Source organism: Mesoplodon densirostris, chromosome 15, assembly GCF_025265405.1.
Source record: "Mesoplodon densirostris isolate mMesDen1 chromosome 15, mMesDen1 primary haplotype, whole genome shotgun sequence".
Lineage (NCBI taxonomy): Eukaryota > Metazoa > Chordata > Mammalia > Artiodactyla > Ziphiidae > Mesoplodon > Mesoplodon densirostris.
Genome location: NC_082675.1, coordinates 26,389,221 through 26,413,902, shown reverse-complemented (window position 1 = coordinate 26,413,902; position 24,682 = coordinate 26,389,221). Strand labels below are relative to the sequence as shown.

Genomic DNA, 24,682 nt, shown 5'->3' with positions numbered 1-24,682 from the left:
GAGGAAAATGAGCTGGCGTGTCAGTTTCCAATTTGGTGCCTCCCTAGAGTTTCAAAGAGTTTCAAAGACACTGACTCTGATTACCTCGCACGCTGACCTTAGAATCAAACCTGCATGTGAGACATGAGTCCTCACAAAGTGCCCAATGATGCTGGCCATTAGCAGATGTCGGTTGAGCCCTGTGGATGCCCTGTACGTTGCTTGCGACTGGAGATAATAGACCAAGCAGTTGGGGTCCTGGCCCTTAAGGAGCTTATGTCCCATCCATGTGTGTGTGGTAAGCCAGTACATAGATAAATTAGTACAGGATTACAAATCGTGATAAGCCCTTGTGGGAGCTGAGATCGAGATGTATGGGGTGACTGGGTGGACAGTAGTACCTTGAGGAGAGTGGACACTAGGGGTAGAAGGGGGTGGAGAATTATGCTTTTACCAGACATGTTAAATTTGAGCTCAGTCGGTACCCAGGTAGAGGTCAGGAGTCAGAAGTGCTGGCCATTTCGTGTTCGGAGACAAGGGATACAGGTGTTTAAAGCCATGAGCCTGGGCAAGGTCACCCAGTGCTTGAGTGTAGAGGGAGGTCCAGGGTTCTGCCGGGGCACACAAACGTGGTGGTCCAGCCGAGGGAAGGGTCAGTCAGAAAAGACCGAAGGGATCATCAGGGCTTTGGACCTTCAGGCTTCATGGCCACCGGCCCCTGGGCCGCCCAGGAGCGGGGCCTGCAGGCGGTGGGGACCAAATGGGCAGTGAGTGGGCAGACAGCGAATGTGCACGTCGCTTTGGAGGTTTCGGCCTGGCGGGGAGCAGTGATGGGGCCGAGGCTGGGGGTTCTTGGGGCTCCAGGCCTAAGACCTGAGAAACCAGGGAGGGTTTGGGCGGGGATGGCGTTGAGCCGGGGCCGGGCGGGCGAGGCGGTCCAGCTAGAGGCCCCCCGGGAAGACGGGGTTTCGAGGCGGAGGGAGCTCAGCTCGGACGTGGCCGAGCCAACCGCGAGCTCAGCCCAGAGACCCAGGGAGCCGCCTGCGCCGGCTGGTCATGCGCTTGGGCACCAGGAACCACAATTCCCGGCGTGCCCAGCGCCCGCTTCCGGGGCGGGTCCGAGGGACCCGGAAGTAGTTACGGAGCTCGGCCGAGAGGGCGCGGTGTGAGTTGTGTGCCGTTGTTTTTCCTCGCTCGCTGGTCCTGCCGCCGCCGCCGCCATGGGGAAGCGACAGCACCAGAAGGACAAGATGTAAGTTGAGCCGCCGCCGGGAGCGGTCCTGTCCGCATTCTGCGCCGCGCCGAGTCCCTCTTGACGTCGCTTCCCCGGAAGCCTCCGCCGGCCCCCGGCGGGGCGGCTCCCTCAGGCGCGGGTCTCTTGGGGTCCCGTCCCCTCGGCCCCTCCGCTCGCCAGCTCTGACCCCGCCGGCTTTCCCCGGGCGCGGTTCTCGCTCCCCAGCCTGCTCACGGGCTACAGCACCTTCCAATTAAACCCACCTGGCACCACCAGCTGCCACCGAGTTTCTTTGATTTTTTTTTTATCACAAGAAGAGGAAGATCTGTGTCGACCGGCTGTTTTCTGTTTTCCCTTTGAAACCACTCCAGTCGGGCTCTGCCCGCTGCACTGTTCTTGTCGTGATCCTGTAACTTCCGTGCGTCTCCATCCGGGGGTCAGTCAGTTCTCAGTCCTCATTTTGTTGGGCTTCTCAGCAGCGTAGGACGCGGCTGACCGCCTCTCCCTCTGAAGCCCTTGTACGGTGCCTGGGACACCACACTCTGTTTTCAGGCTACCTCAGGGGTCTTTCTTTGTTGGTCTCCTCTGCTGGATCCTCCTCCCCACCGTTCCGGACCTCCTAGGTCTCCTCCCCCAGGCTTCCTCTCCATTTACATCCTGCCCCGGGGGATCTCTCCAGTCTTGCTTAGGACACCTCCACTTGGAGATCCGATAGGCTTCTCGAATTCAGTGTGACCCACGGGGAAACAACTCTTGATTTTCAGCACCTGAGCCTGTTCCTCCCCCATTTTCCCATCTCAGTGGTCACACCGCTCTCCGCTCGGTGGGGTCAGAAGCCCGGGAGTTTCCCTCAGCTCCTTCTGCCTCCTGTCCATCAGTACGTCCTGCTGGCTCTTCCAGGAATTGACCGCTTCTCACTCATCCACCAGTCCTCCCACAGGTGGAGTTGATGCCAGCTCTTTCTTGGACCTTCGTAGTCGCCCTCAGATTGGTTTTCTGCTGCCTATTGCTTGACCCTCTGCACACAGCAGCCAGAGTGATGCTTTGAGGACTTGTGCTGAATCAGGGTCCTTGCATCCCGCCTGAAGCAAATCCAGAGTCCTCCCGCGGCCCGCGAGGCCCTTGTGATACGACCACCACCCGCGTTTCCATCATCAGTGGCCCCGTGCCCCCACGTGCACTCTTTTTCAGTGGCTTTACCCTTCTTTGGGAACACACTAGATTTTCTTCCCTCAGGGCTTTTATACGTGATTAGTCGGCTTGGTCCCTCTGCCCGGAAAGCTCTCTCCCCAGGTCTTCATGTGGCCAGCTGCTTCTCATTGTTAACCCTGCTATTTGGAGCAGGACCGTTTGGGTTTGCTTACGAGTTTGCGTATCCCCGTGTTCTGTTGTGTTTTTCACTATGTGCCTGACACATAGTACGTGTTAAATAAGCATTTTCCGAATGAGTGAAATGATTTCGGTCATCAACTTCTTACTTCCAGCGACTATTCTTTTTATAAAGGGGTGGTAGTAAGATTATCTCTCTCTCCAGGTACATTACCTGTGCTGAATACACTCACTTCTATGGTGGCAAGAAACCAGGTAAGGCATGAAATCCTTCTGTTCCTTTTGGTGTGTGTGGGTATAATCAAGGAATGATGTCTTCACAATGCAGTAAGTGTAAAAATGAACAGTTAATAAGAACATGGAAACTACAGTAGACAAATGGGCTGAGGACACAGTTCACAAAAGAGGAAATACACTAAACATAGAACAAAATGTTTAATTTTGGTGGTGATTTTTTTTAACATAGGTTACAATAATATTTTCTCTGTCAAGTTAATAAAGAATACAAAGAACGGGGACTTCCTTGGTGGCACAGTGGTTAAGAAACCGCCTGCCAGTGCAAGTGACATGGGTTCGAGCCCTGGTCCAGGAAGATCCCACATGCTGTGGAGCAACTAAGCCTGTGTGCCACAACTACTGAGCCTGTGCTCTAGAGCCCACGAGCCACAACTCCTGAGCCCCCACGTGTCACAGCTGTTGAAGCCCACGTGCCTAGAGCCTGTGCTCTGCAACAAAGACAAGCCACCGCTGTGAGAAGCCCGCTTACTGCAACGAAGAGTAGACCCTGCTCGCTGCAACTAGAGAAAGCCCATGTGCAGCAACAAAGACCCAAAGCAGCCAAAAATAAATAAATTAAAAAAAAAAAGAATGCAAAGAAAAATAATACCTAAAGCTATCAAGGCTGCAGTCAAAAGAGCACTGTCACGGTCACTGGTGGGAGCAAAACTGGCCCAGCCTCTTGGAAAGCAAAGCCAAGAGGGAGACCCACAGCAGGGGTGTTAGTTAGGGTTGTGGCAGAAACCCACCTGCAGTATGTACTTTTTCCTCTAAGCTCTTTTTTTTTTTTTTTTTTTTTTTATAAATTTATTTATTTATTTTTGGCTGCGTTGGGTCTTAGTTGCTGCGTGCGGGCTTACTCTGGCTGTGGCGAGCGGGGGTACTCTTTGTTGCGGTGTGTGGGCTTCTCATTGCGGTGGCTTCTCTTGTTGAGGAGCACAGGCTCTAGGCGCGCGGGCTTCAGTAGTTGTGGCTGGGGGGGGCTCTAGAGCGCAGGCTCAGTAGTTGTGGCTTGCGGGCTTAGTTGCTCCGCGGCATGTGGGATCTTCCCGGACCAGGGCTGGAACCCGTGTCCCATGCATTGGCAGGCGGATTCTTAACCACTGCGCCACCAGGGAAGCCCTAAGCTCTTTCTTGATGTATCCCACGTTTTGGTTCTGTCTAGAGAAAGGTTTTAGTACACGGCAATTTTTGCAGTGGGTAATTTACATCAGTGTTTTCTTTTGTTTCTTTTTCCTCTTTTTTTAATCTTAGCAGGTTTTATTTTTTTATCGACGTATCGTTGGCCTATAACACTGAGTGGCTTCCAGGTGCACAATGCAGTGGTCTGATATTTCTGTACATTGCAAAACAAAACCCAAAATAGGTCTAGTTACCGTCTGTCACCACACACAGCTATTATTATTTATTTATTAAAATTTATTTTATTTATTTATTTTTGACTGTGTTGGGTCTTTGTTGCTGCACGTGGGCTTTTTCTAGTTGTGGCAAGCGGGGGCTATTCTTTGTTGCAGTGCGTGGGCTTCTCATTGCAGTGGCTTCTCTTGTTGAGGAGCACGGACTCTAGGTGCATGGGCTTCAGTAGTTGTGGCGCACAGGCTCAGTAGTTGTGTCTCGCGGGCTGTAGAGCGCAGGCTCAGTAGTTGTGATGCACGGGCTTCATTGCTCTGCGGCATGTGGGATCTTCCTGGACAAGGCCTCAAACCCGTGTCCCCTGCATTGGTAGGCGGATTCTTAACCACTGAGCCACGAGGGAAGCCCCACACACAATTTTTAAGATATCATTGACTACGGTCTCCATGCTGTGTGTTTCATCCCCGTGACTTACATGCACTTTTTCTTAAAATGTAGTTGACTTGTTGATAGAGCACATGTGTGAAATTTTTTACAGAGTAAGTCTTCTGTCCTTTATTTTCATTTTACACAGATATCGCACAAACAGATTTTCGTCGTCTACCTTTTGACCACTGCAGGTAAGAATTTGGAGAGTTTAACCTTGCCCTCGTGATTGTTCTTGGGTACTCAACTGTTTGACAGTGAATCTGATCCCTGGAGATGCAGGTGTAGCTTCTGTGTGCGTTCTCCCACCCGGATCTTCCGTGGACTGGAAGAAGGGACCCAGCAATGGAAAGAAATGATGATGGTTTTCTGCTTGTTCTGTGTCTCCATTTATGTGCATTGTCTTTTAACCTTGTTCTTACCTACAGAGGTAGGTAGGCTCTGTCATCAAGCCTGCCTTACAGTTGAGAGAATCAGTGCTTCGAAGAGTGAGCTCCCTCTCCCAGGTATCCCATCCAGGAAGTGGTCTGACTCTGAGCCCAGGGCTTTCATGCTTTCCTTTTGGTCCAGAGTCTGAGTAGTAACAGCAGCCCCGATAGTTATGATACTGTGGCCCCTCCCCCTTCCCTGAGAATGCAGGTCACTGGGGGGGGTGGGGAGGGACCCAGCTGCACAGCCACTTGGATGTCTCTTCCCACGCTCGTTAGACTAATGAACCCCGACACATTGGGGCTTGGGGGGAGTGGGCAGGTCTGGTGATCCCCATGGGCCTGAGTTTCCCCAAGTTTGAGCCGTGGTCAGCTCTGTCCTGGACACACGTGTCTACACAGCATTCTCCCCACCTTGCTCTCCTCTCTCTCCGACCAAAGTTCTGATTCCATAGGTCAGGGTGAGCCTTGAGAGCTGACCAAGCTCTCCTGGTGATCCCAGCACTGTGGTGAGGCAGGTCAGCTGATACCACGGGGCAGTGAGGGGGCAGGGGAGGCTGAGGGCACAGCCGCTGAATCTGCCCAGGGCTCCCAGGAGGCTCCCCACATGGTGAGTGAGGGCCTCACCTGTTTCACTTGCTCAGGAAGTATGAACAAGTGAGACATCATCAGCTGCATTTCTCACCACCGCCACCAGTTTTGTCATCAGCCTCCTGGAAATGTAGTCTTGTAAATTGGTTCTATGGAAATCTTTGGTTCCCAGTTCTTCCAAGAGGTCTCTGCTCTGTGTCTCGCCCATTTTGTAACTACCTTGGGTTCTGGGCAACACGTGCTTTGAGAATGTGCCCTTCAGGCCCTGTTGGGAGAAGACGCATGTTCACTGTCTTGCTGTTTGGAGCTTGCCTTGTTGTTGGGTCCTGCTCTGGTCGGTCCCCAGCAGTACTACTGGGTTAGAGTAGAAGGTTGGGCCAGAGGGGGCGCTGGTGAGGATTCCCCACAAGGGCTCCCTGGGGCAGCATCCGGGGAGGTGATCCTAGTGCTGCCAGGCTGTCCAGGTCCTGGTGCCTGACCTGTGCTGACCGAACTCGTAGGTGACTGATGTACAAACAAGTCATCAAGCCAGGGCTCTTGGTGACTAGTGATGGAGACCCCATGCCAGAAGAAAGGTTATTGGCTCAAGGAAGTCCACTGGATACCATCCTCCTCCACCTGTGGGCTCTGCTTTTCCTAAGCGGACCCTCCATGAGGCAGGAAGTGGCCTTCGACACCCATATCCCTGCACTGGAACTTACCCAGGGCTCCCGGGCGTCAGGTCTTGTCTGAGTCACTTACCCACTCCTTGGAAACGTGGCGGGAACGGAGCCTGCTGTGCAGCCAGGAGCAGGCAGGGCTCCTCCAGACCATGGTAACCGCCCCCAGAGTCTCCTGGGATGGGATGGGGCAGTGCTCAGCAGTGACCCTGTCCTTCCTCAGTCTCTCTCTACAGCCCTTTGTCTACCCGGTCTGCACCCCCGAAGGCGTCGTCTTTGACTTGCTGTGAGTTTTCCCTTGACTTCTGACTAACAAATGTGGTGAGATTGTTGACACCCTCTCAGGAAGGGGCTGTGGGGCCAGCTGGAGTGTTTGGGCTCCAGGCAGTGCTGAGCCTGGGCACACCGAGGTCCCAGTAGCCTTGGGAGCCCTGGAAGGGCCTCAGGCATGAGGCGGCAGTGCTGCTGTGACCTCTGCCTGGAGGGGCGTTGGCCTCTCCCCCATGTGGGGGTCCCTAGTGCTCTAATTCTCACCCCATACCTACCTGTTAGAGTGTTAATGAGCTGAGTAGCTTTCACTTCATGAAGGCAGAGCCATAGTTTAGGTGCATACTTTTCTAATGCTTCCCTTTGAAGCTTTGTGCTCAGTTTTATGTCCCAACATAAGCCAGCTTCTGTAATTGTCTCATAGTTCAGACTCAGTTTAGAAGATTTGCAAAATACTTCAAAGGAAAAGGGAAAATTGGCCATAATTGCATTGTCCAGGGAAAGCACTGTCAATATCTGTAGTGCTCTTTTTCTGGGAGTGTATTTGTGGTAACCTTTTGAGATCATACTGTTGAAGATAGTTCAGGATCCATTTTTCACTCAGATGAGAGCTTTTCTCCCCTATGTCATTCAGAATTCTCTGGAAGTGTGATTTTTGATGCTGGCCCAGTATCTCATCGTATGTACGTCTTTTTCTGTTAATGTTGTTTATCCATGTTTATGCATAACTGGAGTAAAAACCCTGAACGTACTTTGAAGCCCATGTAGCCAGAAATATTCCCCCGTTTCCTCTGATGAGGCAAAAAGTGAAGTGGAGTGTAGCCCCTTCCCAGCTCCCCCTGGAGGCAGACTCCCTGCACTGTGGCCCTGTCGCCAGGCTGCACCTGCCCTCCCGCTGATGCACACTGTCCTCTTCCCTTCAGGAACATTGTCCCTTGGCTTAAGAAGTATGGGACCAACCCCAGCAACGGAGAGGTAGGTGGCTGTGCAGGAGCTTTGGTGATGCCGGTGAACACCAGGTGTCAGGTACAGGAACGTGGTGGAGGACCCACACCGGTCCTTTCTGGAGTGTTCCCCACTTGTGTACACGTGTGCAGGCATCTGTCTTACCTCGGTCGTGGATGCAGTTGCTCGGTGACCCCACTGCCCCTTGCTTCCACCCCCGAGGTGTCGGTGCGTTCGGCCCTGCCTGCGTCCGTGGTGGCTGCGTGCGCCCTCCTGTGGTGGCACAGTTGGGGGGGCATTTGGAGTTCTGCTGTTGGAGATGGTGGTCACACATGCGCTGTACCCCTGGGACTGCTGGACACTGGGGGTTGCGTTTTCAGCTTGGTAGCTCCCGGCAAGTTGCCCCCTGGAGGAGTCGCACTGTTCTAGACTCCCATTAGCGGCGTGTCAGGGGAGATGCACGTCCTAGACCCTCGGCAGCTCTAGGAGTCACCTGTCTCTTTGGGTGATGTAGCTTGTGGGCACCAGCGTTCTGTGACGTGTACTCTGTGGAGAGTTAGGTTAAGCAGCTGTTGATGTATCACACGTACAGGTGCAGGAGAGAATCTGAAGTCGAGTTCCAGTATACTTCCCTGCTGGACACACTCCACCCCTCCGCATGCCTTGTTGTAAAGCCCTGGGGCGCCCATTTTCCACTCTTCCCGCTGCTCTCTGTTCACTTCTCAGCTTGCCTTCCCTCTGCCACATTTATTCGGTTGCACCCATTCACTCACAGAAAGGGGTTAGCCATGCAGCATGAGCCCTGGTGCTGTGAGCAGAGTGGGATGGGATGCTGACCAGAGGAGGATGGGGGACCTGGGGATGTCTGTGGAGCAGTGCCATGGAAGCTGTGACCTGGGGACGAGGGGAGATGGTGGCAGATAGTCTGAGTTACATCGGGGGGGTCTTGCCAGCCCTAGAGGGAGCCTGGCTTCGTTCTGGATGGGCTGGAGGCCAGATGGGTTAAGCCGTAGCGAGCTGTGATCTGGCCTGTTTGGAAGCCTGGCTCTGGCTGCTGTGTCGGGACCAGACCTCAGGGAGGTGAGGTTGGAAGCAGGGAGGCAGCGGGGGCCATGTACTTCCTGGGCAAGAGGTGCTGGGTGAGCCTGGGCTAGGGTGCAGGCTGAGGAGGTGCAGTGCAGGGGCTAGAGGTGGGCGAGCAGGGAGGGCGGGGCCTTCTGCAGACCCTGGAAGCCAGGTTGGCTCCCCCAGGGTGTCAGCCTGATGGAAGTCCGGCCTGCTTTGGGGGAGTGGTGGGCAGTGTGGTGACTGGCACTGCGGAGCTGGGAGCTGGGCTGGTTGGTGGTCAGAGCCCTGTCTGCCGGGATGAGGCCTGGTCAGCTCTGTGACAGACCCTGGGGGCCCTGTGGAGAGTGGAGGCTGTCATTGTCATCGTCTTTGGGGAGGCCCAAGAGGATCCGGGTACGGTGAGGCTAGGGGGAGGGAGGGAGGCGGACGAGGGGTGTGAGCAGGGTCCTGGTCACCAGCCTTGGATGTGTGAAGTGTCGTGGGTTCAGTCTTTGCTCAGCTGTGCACTTGTTACCTGTGTTCTGGAGGCGGATGTGTACTCTTGGGCCCTGGGCAGTGGCCTTGTTTTCGGGATGCACCACCTCCCCTGGGATCAGGCTGCGGCTGTGTCGAGGCTGGGGCTCGCTTCTCTGTCGGTGGGGGCTGCACTTTGCCGTCGCCCCAGCCCCCCGTGTTTCCTGGTCCACGTCTGGCCCCCCTGGCCTCGGTCTCCTCGGTTACTGTGGACAGCCGCTCCCTGGGTGCTCCCCAGCCCCACAGCACGCCAATCGCCTGCCCCCAGCCATCACCTCTGCTGCGGGTGTCCTGTCAGGGAGTCTGCGGTGTGTCCTCAAGCGGGGCCTGTGCCCCTCCCGGCCTGTGCCAAGAGTCCCCGCGGCCGCGGCCCTGAGGACTGTCCCTGTGGTGTCAGCTGCTGTGAGCTCCTGTCACCTCCTGGGACCCCAGGAGGAGGGTGCTGCGTGTGGGTCTCCCTGGGTTGGCTGTGCCTGGGGCGGGCACCCACCATCTGTCCATAGGTGTGTGTGTGGGGGTGGTTGGCTAATGAAGGCAGGGCCGAGGTGACTGTCGGGGAGCGGGCACTGGGCTGGGTGCGGGGACTGTGCCAGGGGAGGGAGGACGTGGGGCAGAACCGGGTTCGGCCCTGGCGGAAGGATGCCCGGCGTCTCCTCCAGGTGGCCCTTGGAGCTGGCCGGTGCTGCAGGGCCTGTGCCTCCCCATCCAGGGTCTGCCCGCTGCCCCCTCGCTTCCTCTGACGGAGACCGCCCCACTGGGCGGCTTTCCTCCGGCTGCTGGACTTTGCTTTATTGTCCAGGTTCCTGGAGAAGAGGTGAGCCGCAGACGAAGTCCAGAAGTTTTGAGAAAGGATCCCGTCCCATCCCCTCTTGGCATTTGCATGCATTGACTCCTTTTCCCCCACGTTGTAGTGCCCAGTGTTTCTTGGGTCGTCACACAGCAGAACAGCAGGGCAAACGCCTGGGTCCCCACTGCCCAGCTGAGGAGATATTGATTTGGCCAAAAAGTTTGTTCGGATGCCTCTGCCCTTCTTCACGTGAGTTACTTGTTATTATTAATTACGCTTCTTTCAGAAACTGGATGGGAGGTCCCTGATCAAGCTGAACTTTGCAAAGAACAGTGAAGGTGAGTAATCCTTTACAGCCAGTTCTAGGATTGGCTTGCAGGACCCGAGGCCCCCGCCTCTTACCAAGTTTTTGTTCCTTTCTGATCAGGCTGGAGGCTTGCTTTTGATTCCTCAAAGGCTAATAATTTTTTCTTAAAGGTCCAGATAGTTTAAAGCTGGGGTGGGGATGAAACCTCAGGCTTGGGCACTTCTTCCCACAAGGGCACTTGGGCCGTGTGGGCCTCCGGTGGCCTTTGTGGGTCCAGCTGGGCCCCACGGGAGACAGGCCCTGCCTGGCCGTGGCTCTGGTCCAGTCATCGCTGGAGACAAGCTGCTCAGGCTGCGGCCCAGGGCGGGCGGCCGGGCAGTGGGCGTGGGGGGTCTGGCGGATTTGCCAGGTGGCTCTTGGGCTGGTTTCTGCTTGGCACTGGTCATAAAGCCCCAGTCCAGTCCTGGGGTCCTGCTCTGCACCCCTCCACACCCTCCACTGTTCTCATTGGCCAGACGCCTGCACCGAGGCAACCTCCGTGGACACCCACCTTGTTCTCGGTTCTCTGTGGGCCTGGCGCCGTGCCCTGGGCGCATGTAGGTGCCGTGGTTGAGGTCGGTGTCGGGGCTCGCTGGGCGGGTGGTTCCGGGAGATGCTGGAGCAGCTGAGGCTGGCCTGGCTCCCAGCAGGTGCCAGATGGCAGTGAACGAGCAAGCAGGCCTTGGTGGCCGGGAGCACAGCACCCCATGGATGGTCCCTGGGTGCCGTGTGGCTCCCTGCTCTGAGAGTGGGTGATTCGGGGAGGCCCTCGGTGTGTCTCCTTCACAAGTGTTTACTGAGCGCCTGCTGTGTGCGGAGAGCAAGACAGGCCGGGTCTCTCCCGGAACAAAAGGGAGGGAGGAAATTGGAAATGAGATCACTGTAGTGTGTCAGGTGCTGTGTGTACCAGGTCAGAGGTAAAGCAGGGTGAGAGATGGTCACAGGATGACTCGCTGACAGGGTTTGAGTGTAAATCTGGGGGGAGGGGGAGGAATGGCGGGGGAGGGGAGCCCTGTGGGGATATGGAGAGACCATTCCGGGCAGCGGGCTCAGCCTGTGCAAAGGCCCCGAGGCACAGCCAGGAGTCCAGTGTTGCTGCATCAGGGTGAGCGGAGCGGGAAGCAGGGTCTGTGGTCCAGAGTCAGGTGGGATGGGGTGCAGAGCAGTCATGCGGGGCCGGGGTGACCATGGGAGAACTAAGAGATTCCAGCAAGAAAGATCTGACCTAACTTTGCCTTTTTAAAAATTTTTACTAACTTTGATCTATTGATTGCCTTTTTTGGGCTTTGTTTTGTCTTTTAGTTGAATTTTTTTTTTTTTAATTTTTTTGGCTGCGTTGGGTCTTCGTTGCTGCGCGTGGGCTTTCTCTAGTTGCAGCAAGCAGGGGCTGCTCTTCGTTGCAGTGTCGGGCTTCTCTTGTTGCAGAGCACGGGCTCTAGGCGCGCGGGCTTCAGTAGTTGTGGCATGCAGGCTTAGTAGTTGTGGCTCGCGGGCTCTAGAACGCAGGCTCAACAGCTGTGGCACACGGGCTTAGTTGCTCCGCGGCATGTGGGATCTTCCTGGACCAGGGATTGAACCCGTGTCCCCTGCATTGGCAGGCAGATTCTTAACCACTGCGCCACCAGGGATGTCCTTTTTTTTTAAAGAAAGCATTATTTATTTTCTTTCTTTTTTTTTTTTTTGTTAATTTATTCTTGGCTGCAGTGGGTCTTTGTTGCTGTATGTGGGCTTTCTCTAGTTGCAGCAAGCAGGGGCTACTCTTCATTGCGGTGGGCGTGCTTCTCACTGTGGTGGCTTCTCTTGTTGCGGAGCATGGGCTCTAGGTGTGTGGGCTTCAGTAGTTGCGGCACGTGGGCTCAGTAGTTGTGGCTCACAAGCTCTAGAGCACAGGCTGACTAGTTGTGGCACATGGGCTTAGTTGCTTCACGGCATGTGGGATCTTCCTGGACCAGAGCTCGAACCTGTGTCCCCTGCATTGGCAGGCGGATTCTTAACCACTGCGCCACCAGGGAAGTCCCTAGTTGAAATTTTCAGGGATGTGAAAGTAGAGAGATTTAGGGACTTCGCTGGCAGTCCAGTGGTTGGGACTCTGTGCTTCCACTGTGGGGAGGCCCAGGTTTGATCTCTGGTCTGGGAATTAGGATCCCGTGGCGCGGCCAAAAAAAAAAAAAAGAAAGAAAGAAAGTAGAATTAGTGTGTGACTCCCTGCCCCGTATCCATCCCCAGCTTCAGCTCCCATCCATTTTCAACGTGTCTGATTCTACCTGTGCTCGCATTCTGCACCTACTCAGGTGATTTTAAGCAGATCCCTGACATCATACTATCTCGTGCTTAAGTACTTCAGTGTGCATCTCTAAAAGCTAAAGATTTAAGAAATAATAACTACAATACCATTGTCACATCTAAAAAGTTAGTAGGAATGCCGTAGTATCTTTGACTATCTAGCCAGTGGTCAAGTTTCCAGAATGCTCTCATAATTATTTTTTGTAGTTTTGAAATCAGGATTTTTAGAGTCCATACGATTCAAGGTCTCTCATCTCCAAGTGTTCCCCTTTCTGCAGTGTTCTTGCTGGGACTTGAAGAGGCTCCCTGGCTGCGGGCGGGTGTCGGTGGGGTGGGGCAGGGCACGGAGGGCAGCTGGGGCTGGTTGCAGTAACCCAGGCGAGGGATGCAGGAGGTACGGGTACGGGGCAGCGTCTGAAGGACGGGCTACTGGTGGGTGGGCAAGGGTGACAGACACCTGAGGTGGAGAGGGAGGCCAGGTGGGCTGGGGGCTGACAAGGCCGACTTTGCTGAGGAAGGCCCTGCAGGGGTTGGGTCTTGCAGGATGAATGGGAATTCATGCTCTTGGAGGAGGAGCTTGAGCTGTGGGCTGTCCCTTGGGTCCGCCCTGGGCGTGCTGACGCAGGGTTCCACCTCTCCCGCTCTCTGACCTTGGCTCTCTGACCTTGGGCGTGTGCCTCCTCTCCAGGGAAGTACCACTGCCCTGTGCTGTTCACCGTCTTCACCAACAACAGCCACATCGTGGCCATCAGGACCACTGGCAACGTCTACGCCCACGAGGTGGGTCCTTGGGGAGCCCCAGGCCGGCTCATGGGCTGAGAGCCGCCGGCTCATGGGCTGAGAGCCACCGGCGCAGCCAGGAGATGGCAGGGCCTCCTCGTGCCCTCCAGACTAGACCGGGGCAGTTCTGCCCACTGAGCAGGTCCTTGTTCCCTGGTGCCCCCCCACAGGCATCGGCAAAGACCCTGGAGGGACCTCAGCTCCTAGTGCCACCCCAGGGGATCACATGTTGTGGGGGGGGTCCCGATTTCCACACCCACCCTGCTCTGGGCCTGCTTTGGGCTGGGTGCAGATGGCAGGGCTATGGCCCCGTGATGCGGGAAACCCTCCCTAAGCCTTTTTCACGCCCATCCGTGGAGGTTGGCCCCGCGGGGCTCTGGGGTCACGGATTCGGGTGGCTCATTGGGAGACAGATGTGTGACAACAGCAACCTGTCTGGGACACAGGAAGCCCCGCCCCTTGGTGGCACACACTTGTCCCCCGCCTTGGTCCTTTCCCTACCTCTGGGTGGGCTCTGGGCTGCCAGGTCAGGGGGCAGGCAACGTGACAGCAGACTTTCTCCTGGGTTTAGGCTGTGGAGCAGCTAAACATCAAGGCCAAGAACTTCCGAGACCTGCTGACTGACGACCCCTTCTCCCGGCAGGACATCATCACCCTGCAGGTGGGTGTTCCCTTCCCTGCCTGCCCGGGGACCACCCGCCCAGGACCTTGGCTCCTCCTGCCTCAGTGGTCTCGCAGCCCCCTGCCTGCGTAGCTCCCAGCTGTCCCGGCTGTTGGCAGAGCCCCTCCCGCCCTCCCTGCCCTCAGTCACCCTGGGCCTCCACACAGGCAGCCTGCTCAGTCCAGGGCTCACCGCTCCCCTCCGAGGCCACCCCTGCCGTGCCAGGGCCCTCATCTCTGCCCCCAAAGCCACCTCCACGTCCCGGCAGCCCCGTTGCAGGCCTGAGGGCTGGGGCTGGTGTGCTCGGGACCCGGGAGCGAGGGTAGGGTGTGCCTGTAGGTGTCAGAGCCCCGAGTGAGTTCATGAGAACCCGGCCCAGAACATCAGGGTGTCGAGACCCTCCCGTGGCTCATCCCGTTCTCATCAGAGGCCGGTGCCTGGCTCTCCCCAGTGATGGGCTCGCCGTCCCCAGGGCAGACCGTGGGGTCAGTCTGGCAGCCGGGCTGAAGCGGGGCGGCCTGCAGGAGGCCTGGAGGTGGGCACCCCACGTCCCGCGCCCACAGCCAAGGGTGTTGGGCTGTGTGCGAGGAGGAGGGGGCGCAGCTGGCTGAGCCGCCATCTGTGCTACTGTCCCCGCCCCACCCCTGCTCGTCACCCTGCGCAGGGCAGAGTCCCTGCTGGCCTGCAGTGCCCATGCAGCCCCCAGCCTGGTCCCTCTGCCGGTCCGCCTGTCCTTTGTTGCCCAGCAGCCACACAGCCCAGGATGGGTCTGGCTGTGGTGCCAGGCTCACGGCCACATGTGTTCTTGCCATAGGACCCCACCAGTTTGGACAAATTCAATGTCTCCAACTTCTTTCACGTTAAGAATAACATGAAAATAATAGACCCAGGTATGTATGGCCAGGGCTGGCCCGGGTGCCAGGGACTTGGGTAGAAGAGCCTGTGCTCCTGGGTGAAGCCCCCACCTCCCTGGGGCTTGAGCGTCTGGGAGTCTCACCCAGGTTTTCACAGGTCTTGCATTTCCTGAGCCCATGCTCCATTGTTTCGTGCTGGGGTTGGCAGACCACGTTGGCCCATGCCTGCCATCGGGGGCCAGACATGTCGGTGCCAGCCGGGCCATCACCATGGTGCCCAGCCTGGCCATCTCCCCGCCACCCCCGCCCCGTCAGGACTTGGCTCTAAGTCTCTCAGAGCTGCTTCCTTTCCCACATGTTCGGGGGCCTGGATGGGCCTTCTCCTCAGAGATTATCTGTGTCCCACCACAGGGATGGGCCATTCGTGCTGGCCGCTGGGTGGGTATGGAGGTCCCATGAAGGGTGGTGAGTGCTCGTGGCCACTGGGTCCTGTGGTGCGAGGCTGTGACCCCTGAGGCTGGGGCCGGTCTGGGGACAGGGCAGTGGCCTCGCTCTTTCTTCCCCCACTGGCTCCTCGCTGGGTTGTTGTGACCAGGAGGCTGTGACTGTGACAGGCTCTGGTCACTTCAGACTCGTGTTCCGGCTGGGGCTCTCAGTGGCTCTGGCCTCCTGTCCCTGTCACAACATCTGGGGATGCTGCTGGGTCTCGGCTGCTCAGGGCGACTGCGCTGTTTTGTAGATGAAGAAAAGGCCAAGCAGGACCCATCTTATTATTTGAAAAACACGAACACGGAGACCCGAGAGACGCTGCAGGAGCTCTACAAGGAGTTCAAAGGGGACGAGATGCTGGCAGCCACCATGAAGGTCCCCGAGAAGACAAAGGTTGACAGGCTGAACGCTGTGAGTAGGCAGCGGGCCTCGCCGCTGCCCTCTTTGCCGCTCAGGGCACTCCTGGGGACGGGGCTGCACTGAGGCTGGCCCGGCAAGGCTGGGGCCACGGACAGGTGTGGCCGGCCCGGAGCAGATGTGCTAGGTGGACAGCTGCCTGGTAGCTTCAGTGGTTCCTCGCCCCACAGCTGCCTGGGGTATGGGCAGAGTCACTGCCCTGCGAAGCTGGTTACTCGGTGCTCAGAGCAACCTCAGCGGTGCCAAGCTGCTGGAGGGAGGGAGCCAGTGGTATTGGGGGTACCTGGCACCCGCCCTCACCTTCTCGTCCCACACAGCCCACGGTTGTTCCTGGGACCCCCAGTTGGCATTGAGGGCACCAGGGTTTGCACCCTGGCTTGTCAAGCCCCAAAGCTGCCCCTCCCCTATTCAGGCAGGACCTGGTGAGCTGGGGCTGGGGGACCCTGGTGGGGGGACCTCTGAGGTGCCCCCGTAAAGAACTGTCCAGAAAACTAAGCGTGCTAAAAGAAGAAGGTTTGTTGTTTATAATCTAATCCCACCTCTAACACGATGGTTCTTAGCATTTTGGTGTATTTCTTTCTCATGGGAAGAAACTTTTTTGTCTTTCTGTTTAGAAGGAAAAAAAATCGTTTATTGAGGCTTATTTTTTCCTGTAGGGACTTAACACATTTAAAAAGAAGCTCAAGTTCTTGGTGCTCTGAACCCCAGAGATGCCCAGGCTCTGCCTGGTGTGTTTTTCTGGGTTTCACTTAACGTGAGAGCTTTGGCAGCGGGGCCTTCAGCCCAGTTGAGGCCCGTGGGCTGCTGGTTCACTGTGCCCCTGCTTCCTGGGCCCTTGGGGAGAGGCCAGTGTGGGCTGGGCTGTCCTGTCCCCCTTGGTAGGCCCCTGCAGGCGCCTGTGGGTGGTGGTCAGGGACACCTTCCTGGAGGAGAGGCACCGAGCAGGGCCTGAGCAGCGGGGTGGCCTCCCGGGGCTGAGGAGCCAGCATGGTTTCTTGGCAGGCCCACTATTCCACCGGGAAGGTCAGCGCCTCCTTCACCTCCACTGCCATGGTTCCCGAGACCACGCATGAAGCAGGTAGTGGCCTTTGTCTCCACCGCCAGCGTTAACAGCAGCCAAGGGTGGGGTGCCCTCGTCCGTGCCCTTCTCAGCACCGCTCTGTCGCGCCTGGGCTTTGTGGGCTCATGGGCAACTCAGGAGTGGCCAAACACAGCCCCTTTTGAAAGTGGGCTTGTGCTTGGGATAGGGGCGGCTGTCCAGGGGACTCCCTGGTGGTGGGAGGCCCTCCCCATGCTGGGGCCACCCCACCTCAGGCCACCCCACCTCAGGCTCCAGCCCAAGTCCCACCTTGGCGTTGCCCCCAAGCCCCCTTCCTCTCCTGTTCTTGGCTGGTCGGGCCCCCCTCCCCCCTCCCCCCTCCCCCCAGCCCTCCCCTCCCCACATCGAGGAGCTGTCAGGCCCCGCTGCCCCCCCCCCCCAATGCCCCTGGGGGCTCCGGGCCACGGGCAGGCAGGCAGGCAGCTCAGGCCTTTGCTTGCAGCTGCCATTGATGAGGACGTGCTGCGCTACCAGTTCGTGAAAAAGAAGGGCTACGTGCGGCTGCACACCAACTTGGGTGACCTCAACCTGGAGCTGCACTGCGACCTGGTGGGTGAGGTGGCCGCCTGCAAGTGCCTGGCTGCTGGGCCTTGCAAGTCCTTCCTCACTGTCGGGGCCACCTTCCACTGCCCAAGGGCCCTGGGGGTCCTCAGGACCCTTCCCTGGCTGCCACGTGCCTCAGGGAAGCACCTTGCCTTTTTTGTAGACGCCAAAAACCTGTGAGAACTTCATCAAGCTTTGCAAGAAGCGGTACTACGATGGCACCCTCTTCCACAGGTCCATCCGCAACTTCGTGGTGAGTGCCGTGCACCGGCCTCCCAGTGCCCACGTGCGGAGCCCTGCAGTGACCCATGTGTACCCGGGGGCCAGCTGGCCACACCAGGCCTCTCGGGGGTGAACCAGGAGGGCCCCATTCTCACCAGGAGCAGCTGGGGGAGGGGGGGCAGGGGGGCTGAGGCTCATGGGCACGGCTTCTCACTGGCTGGTTCTTCCTGCAGATACAGGGAGGTGACCCCACGGGCACAGGCACAGGTAGGTGCTCGTGCTGGGCCCCTGGGAGCTCTGGCTGTGCAGCGGGCTCTGAGGGCAGGGGTGTGGGGACTCTGCTAGCCCCACGTGCTGTTTCCTCGTTCCAAGGTGGTTGTGAGCCCTCAGCCACAGATGAAGGGTTGGGGGCACATTACCTCCCGCTGGGCCTCCAGGGGCACCCTCTCTGCCCACAGACCAAGGGGGCCCACAGTGGGCGGAGGTTGGGCCCCACCCTGGACGCTGCCCCTCCAAAGCCCCCCTTAGCCTGCCAGCTGCTTGGGCCAGCTCATCCCTCACCCTGTGTGGTGTGAGCAGGAACCACCTGTCTCCTTGGCACTTTACTACTCCCTGTTCTGCGGGCCGGGCCCTAACCAGGGGCTCTGAGGGCCCTGGGGCTGCGGGGGTGTCCTGCAGGGAGTTGGTAGTGAGGACTCCAGGGATTGCGCACGGGTTTTTGAGCTGGGCCGAGTCCCAAGAGCTGTGCTCAGCTGGGACCTGGTCATTCTTGCTGCCATGTGCCCCCTCCTCCTCCAGGGGGGGAATCGTACTGGGGAAAGCCCTTCCAAGATGAGTTCCGGCCCAACCTCTCGCACACGGGCCGCGGCGTCCTCAGCATGGCCAACTCGGGGCCCAACACCAACAAGTCTCAGTTGTGAGTCAATGGGCAGCCATGGGAGGGGCCCGGGGAGGGGGTGGCTCCTGCAGGTTCTCCATGAGCCTCGCCCTACATATTGTGCCCCCCACCCCGAATCCAATCCAGAAAGTGTGGGGACATGCGCAGACCTGCCTGAGCGCTGGGCGTGTACACCTGCACATAAGACGGGTCAGCCGGCAACCCCACGCCTCGTGGTGGTGCCTGTGACAGGCCAGGGCAGCACCAGATGTGAGTGTGGATGTGGATGCCCGGCCGGGGGGCGGAGACCCAGTGAGGGGTCGGGAATTCTGTGAGTGTTTCGGCGTTAGATGCCCAGGACACCCACCTTGGTCCTAGTAGGTCTAAGTTTTGGTGCTGAGAGGGTGAGAACAGGCTAGACGTACAGGCTTGGGTGGCCTGTGTCCCAAGTGTCTGGGGGGTGGGGGCCTCCAGGAGCAGTGGAAGGTGGGGGGCGGCGCAGGGGAGCTGCAGGGCCGCAGAGGAGGGTGTTTTCCCAGGAGCCACACGCTGCCTGTGGAGGTTGGTTTGGGCCACATGGCCACTGATGGCGCTTTGAGGACCGTTTGGGTGGCGGCTCGCATGCACGTTTGTTGGCTTCACCTGCAGAGCCGCCTGGCTTGGTGGAATGGGGCCCCAGGTGGAGTGTTTCTCTCCCGCTCAGCCTCCTCTAGGAGCTTTATGAGTTCATCTACGTTTCTTGATTTATGATTCTTAAAAATCTTTAATTTTTTACCTGTGTTCCAGATATTTTCCCAGACTTTAAAAATTTTGTGGAAAGGTGGCACATCTCTCCTGTGGCATTTCCACTTGTGCTTAAGGAGTCCCCAGTGCCATCGTGCATGTGTCTTGGGGAAGTTGTGGAAGGCTTTGGTTTTGGGATCTCGCTGGTGATTGTGTGTGACGTGGGCACAGTGTTTGTTTCCTCCCAGTTGTGCTGGTGTCACTCAGAGCAGTCCCCTCCCCAGGTGGATGGTAGCCTTGCTGGCGACTGAACAATCAGGATGCCCGTCACAGTCTGTCAGGTGGCTAGTTGGCACCCTGGCCATCGCGGGCACCGGTGTAGTGGGGAGGGGCCCCCGAAGGGCGGAACACACCCTCCTGCCTGATGGGTGGTCCCGTCTTAAGTGACTCGTTCCCAGTGATTTCCCTGCTCATCCTCCAGCGGAGCCCCTGAGAGAGCTTCCCACAGAGAAGGCACTTCCCGCCAGCCATGAGGGCCTCGGGTCATCCTCCTCGTGCCCGGCACTTGGCACCTTCCTGTGGGAATTGGCTCTCACTCTGTTGTTCCTTCTGCCGACGTTACACTTAACCTGCTCACACTAGCTCCGCCCTGGGCTCTGTAGTGAGTTCCAGGAGGAGGTCCACACTCACTGTCTGTTTGCACGTTGCTTTGGCTTTGATTGCTTATTCTCTAATCTGGACTTTATTCTAATTGGAGCAAGGTGACGTGTGTTTTATTTATTTAATTAAAAAAATTTTTTGTGACGTGTGTTTTAGAACAACAGACGTGCGTGGGGTAGTTTCCATCTAAGGATGTGCCTTGACTTCTCCTTGGATGTCTTCTATCTTCTAATGCGATTTTACAGTTTCTTCACATGGGTCCTTTGCCTTCCTGGATAAAGCTCTTCCTTAAGGATTTTGTAGTTTGTGATATTTTTGCAAACAGATTTTTTTTCCCCTAATTCTGGGTGGTTATTGTTCATGTAGAGAAAAACTATTGTTTAGGCACTTTGTCAAATTCTCTTATATTTCCAGTAGTTGTTTACTGAAACTGTCTTAGGCTTCGTAGACATTCACGTTATCAGCTTGAGGGGATGTCCTCTCCTTCCTGGTGCAAACATGGCCCCCTCACCGTCGGGCTGTGCGGGGGAGGACATGGGACTCTGTTGCGTCACCCAGTCAGGTTTGCTGTTGGGCCTACTTTTTCAGGCGAGGTTGCTGAGTTTGCAGATGCTTTCCTGTAGCGTCTGTCCCTGTAGCGTATGCTGTTTTTCTCCCGGAGGCTGTGGGCCAGCCTTTCTGCTGTGTCCGTGTGTCTGTCCTGGCCAAGATTGTAGACTGCTGCTCCCTCCACATGGGGGCTGGCCTGGGTCATCTGCACTGGTTTGATGGGGTCCGAGTACCGTGGGCGCTGCCCATGGGGCGAGGTGGCCAGCGCCTTCTGGTGGGACAGCTGAGCAGCTTTGGAGGCGAGGCAGCTGTTGTGACCTTGTTGGGCAGGGACGGCCGCAGAGCATCCTGCTGACCCTTAGGTGGGCTTTGCTGCTCTGGCCAAGCACTGATTCACATTTTGCCAGAATGGGACTCACCCGTCTCTGGATTCTCAGCCTGTGTCCATGCATCCCCCTCTCTCCCCATCCCTGACCACACCTGTGTCCGTTCTTCCTCAGGGCTTACAAGGGTTGTTTGCTGTCACTTTCTCTGTAGTTATTTTCAGTTTCTACCTCGAATTGCTTCTTCCTGGTTTCTGTTCTCTCCCTTCTTATTTTCGTGTCTCTCCCCCTGCAGCCTCGGCCTGTGCGTCCCCCGCCCAACTGCTTGCTGGTGGCTGGTGGTTCCATCTGTCTCATCCTGGCAGGGCTATGTGGCGGTTTCTTAGCCCCACAGGGCTGGGTGGGTGCTCTGCGTGCTGCTGGCAGGGCCGGTGGTATCACCTTTTTTTATTATTTCCGACTCTGCTTAAATAGCCGGTAAAACCGCTGCTGGATTGGTGGCGGTTTTCTCTTTTTATTTCTAATATTATCGGGTGTTTTGTCTTTTCAAAGAGCTAACTTTTAGACTTTATTTCCTTTCTGTTATGTCTTGGTCTCCCTTTTGTTGTTTTTCTGTTTTCCTCCTGTTACTTTAGGTTTATTCCATTCTCTCTTGAGTTTCTTTAACTGTGTTAGAAGTGAGAATAGGAGACCTGCCTGGCGGCCGGAGGTCGGGGATGCACAATTCTGCGATTTTCGACGTCTGGCAGCCCGGTGGGCTTGGAAGGGGTGCGCTCCCTGGGCGGCTGCTGACGCGTGTTGATGGAGCTCGGTCCCACACGGGCTGTGGGGATGTGGGAGCATTGCTGCACTCCTCTGGGGACTGCTCCGTGTTGCGACCATCGCCACACTTGCTGCCTCTATCCCTTCTGTCTGCTTCCGTCCTTCTGCTTTTAGCCATGTAGATTGTTTTTTTTTTTTTTTGCGGTACGCGGGCCTCTCACTGTTGTGGCCTCTCCCATTGCAGAGCACAGGCTCCGGACGCGCAGGCTCAGCGGCCATGGCTCACGGGCCCAGCCGCTCCGTGGCACGTGGGGTCTTCCCGGACCGGGACATGAACCCGTATCCCCTGCATCGGCAGGCGGACTCTCAACCACTGCGCCACCAGGGAAGCCCAGCCTTGTAGATTCTTGAAGTCTTAAAAGCAGTATCTTACACAGCACACACCTAGATCTTGGTTTATTTTAATTCAGCCTAAGTGTATATTTAACTGTCCAGTCACTGTGCTGCTTCTGGTGATCTTGTTTTCTACTTCGCCTTTTCTTCTATTTCTTTTTGTTTCCTTCTTTTCGCTCTCTCCTGGTTTGGAACTTAGACGTTTTCCTTGTGGCTTCATGTCACGAAGTACATCCATCTAATGTCTGAAGTTACTGGTTAGCGCCCTTCCCCCCCCCCCCAGTCAACCCGCCGGCTCTCACATCTGTGTCCTCGGGGAGTTTAATTTGCCCTTTAAAATTTTTTTTTAAATTTATTTTTGGCTGTGTTGGGTCTTCGTTGCTGCATGCGGACTTTCTCTCTAGTTGCAGCGAGTGGGGGCTACTCTTTGTTGCGGTACAGTGGCTTCTCGTTGCGGAGCACGGGCTCTAGGCGCGCGGGCTTCAGTGGCTGTTGCTTCTGGGCTCTAGAGTGCAGGCTCAGTAGTTGTGGCGCACGGGCTTAGTTGCTCCATGGCATGTGGGATCCTCCCGGACCAGGGCTTGAACCTGTGTCCCCTGCATTGGCAGATGGATTCTCAACCACTGCATCACCAGGGAAGCCCCCTAATTTGCCCATTTTTATACCAAATTAGACGTGAAGATTTTTGAGGTTGGTCCTTGTGTCCCTTTCCCGCGTGTGTCTGTGTCCAGACCCCTTCCTGCTCGTCGCCTCCTTTCTTCCGGGCTACAGTCTGTGGTCCTGTAGTCAGTGTCTTGATGGGACAGGCTGTGGGCACAGCATCGGCCCAGGAGGAGGTTGGCGGCGGCCAGGCCTGGAGGCAGAGCCCCTACCCCTTCCTGGGCGGCCTGGTAGGGGGCCGAGGCAGGCAGGTGGGGAGGCGCAGGCTCTCCCTGACCATCCCTCTTTCCCCAGCTTCATCACCTTCCGCTCCTGCGCTTACCTGGACAAGAAGCACACCATCTTCGGGCGGTAAGGAGCTGCACGTGAGGTCTGAGTGTCGGGTCGGGCGGCTACCTTCCCCTGGGCTGGGCCTGCTCCCGCTTGCCCCGTCTGTGTCTCTGCACAAGTGGGGGCTTGGGGCTTCTCTGTGGGGGGATGGAGATGGGCAGGGAGTTGGGCCCTCTGGACCTGAGACCCGCCCCAGTGGCCTACCCAGCGCCCTGCCTGACCCCCTCAGGCTCTCCCCCTTGAATGGTCCCGAATCTTAAAGCTGGGCCACATCCTGTCTCTCTCCCCATCTCCTGTCTGGGGCTTGGCACCCATCCTGTGAAGGCTCAGATGGTATTTCCAGCTCTGTGGCTTCATGGTCTCTGCCACACCCCCGCTCTGGTCATAGCACAAAATCAGCTACAGACATTACGAGGGTGGACGGGTCCCGATCAATCTTTGTTGACAGAGCTGGCATCCAGCTGGACTTGGGCACCAGCTGGGCCCGGGGACCCTGCCCCTCATCTCTGGGTCCTACTGGCTCGTTCTGGAGCCACTCTGTGCCCCTGGCCTGCGCAGGGACATGGCCTTTGGGGGTGCCCTGCCCTGGGCACATTCTCAGGTGCCCTATTGCTCTGCTGCAGGGTTGTTGGAGGCTTTGACACACTGACGGCCATGGAGAATGTGGAGAGTGACCCCAAAACTGACCGCCCTAAGGTATGTGCCCGGGAGCATGGGGGCTGCTCCTCAGGCTTGGCACTGGGCGGGCCCTAGGCGGGCTGGGGGCCTGCGCCGGCTCTGCTCACCCCCTCCCGCCCCCACCAGGAGGAGATTCGCATGGACTCCACCACGGTGTTTGTGGACCCCTACGAGGAAGCCGACGCCAAGGTGAGGGGGGCACTCGGGGCCCGTTCTGTCCCCAGGAGCCCCACCCGGCCCAAGGGCTCCAGGCCAGACACTCCCCTGCCTGCCACAGATCGCGGAGGAGCGGAAGAAGACGCAGCTGGAGGCAGCGGCCCTGGAGAGCACAGCCAAGACCAGCCAGCCCCAGCAGGGGAGCCAGGGCCCCCAGACGTATCGCCGTGGGGTGGGCAAGTACATCAGCCCGGTGGTCACGTGAGTCTCCATGGTGCTCTCCCTGCACTTACCGCCGGGGAGTGGGCAGCCAGGGGCAGGGGATCCTGTCATGAGCTGGCTGCTGGGGGCGCCTTGGTGCAGGGTGAAGGAGGGGAAGTCGGGGCTCCCAGCTCAGGGCCTGGTACTCACACAGCAGCTCTCGTCTGCTGCTTCTCTCCCCAGGAAACGGGTAGCAGAGGAAGAACCCTCCACCAGTGCAGCTGTCCCTGTGGCCAAGAAAAAGCCCAGCCGAGGTTTTGGGGACTTCAGCTCGTGGTAGCAGCAGGCTGGCAGCTCTGGATTCTGGTAGGGACTTGGACTGTGTCCCCTGAGTTGTCTGCCCTTTGAGCTGCGACTCAATAAAGCTCTGGTCTATTGGCCTGGGTCCTCTTTCCTGGCCTTGGGAGTCCACGGGCCACCTCTTCTCTCCCTGGGTAGGACGGCCTGGCCCTGTCTCCACATCTGTTCCTCTGCCTCAGTCAGGAGGGCGAAGCCAGCTGGCTCCCGCTGTTGGCAAAGGGCGAGCAGAGGCCCTGGGAGCTGGTGTCCGTCGTCCCCCCACCCCCTGCCAACTACTCTCCAGCCTCAGGGCCTGGCCTTGTGCTCACACACGACCTGGGGACCTGCTCGGGGGTGTCTCTTTCTACTGAAGATCTTCAAAGTCTGCCCTTTCTGCGCCCTCCATCCCACAGTCCTCCTGACTGTGACACTGCTCCCTTGGCTTCCAGAAGCTCCCGTGGAAGCTCAGGGACAGCTGCCTC

At 57.4% G+C, this 24,682-nt stretch overlaps 1 protein-coding gene across 2 annotated transcripts; it reads left to right on the top strand.

Annotated features, from left to right (window-relative positions):
* Positions 1-1,102: 1,102 nt before the first annotated feature.
* PPIL2 (peptidylprolyl isomerase like 2) lies at positions 1,103-24,453 on the top strand. Of its 2 annotated transcripts, XM_060119779.1 has the most exons (21): positions 1,103-1,231; positions 2,748-2,797; positions 4,746-4,791; positions 6,499-6,561; positions 7,466-7,517; positions 10,142-10,193; positions 13,173-13,264; positions 13,836-13,925; positions 14,740-14,815; positions 15,519-15,679; positions 16,688-16,763; positions 17,227-17,333; positions 17,491-17,580; positions 17,783-17,816; positions 18,348-18,465; positions 22,791-22,847; positions 23,450-23,522; positions 23,631-23,693; positions 23,782-23,921; positions 24,105-24,227; positions 24,360-24,448. In XM_060119779.1, exons 1-20 carry the CDS (start codon positions 1,200-1,202, stop codon positions 24,199-24,201), a joined length of 1,569 nt encoding a protein of 522 aa, XP_059975762.1. In that variant the 5' UTR covers positions 1,103-1,199; the 3' UTR covers positions 24,202-24,227; positions 24,360-24,448. The 2 variants fall into 2 exon arrangements, with proteins under 2 accessions (XP_059975762.1, XP_059975760.1); XM_060119777.1 differs by having other exon boundaries at positions 24,105-24,453.
* The last annotated feature ends 229 nt before the right edge of the window (positions 24,454-24,682 follow it).

Coding starts and splice junctions, on each gene's coding strand:
- PPIL2 (XM_060119777.1), top strand. CDS start 1,200: ATGGGGAAGCGACAGCACCAGAAGGACAAGAT. Junction 7,518..10,141: donor CCAACCCCAGCAACGGAGAG/GTAGGTGGCTGT, acceptor CGCTTCTTTCAG/AAACTGGATGGGAGGTCCCT. Junction 14,816..15,518: donor CATGAAAATAATAGACCCAG/GTATGTATGGCC, acceptor GCTGTTTTGTAG/ATGAAGAAAAGGCCAAGCAG.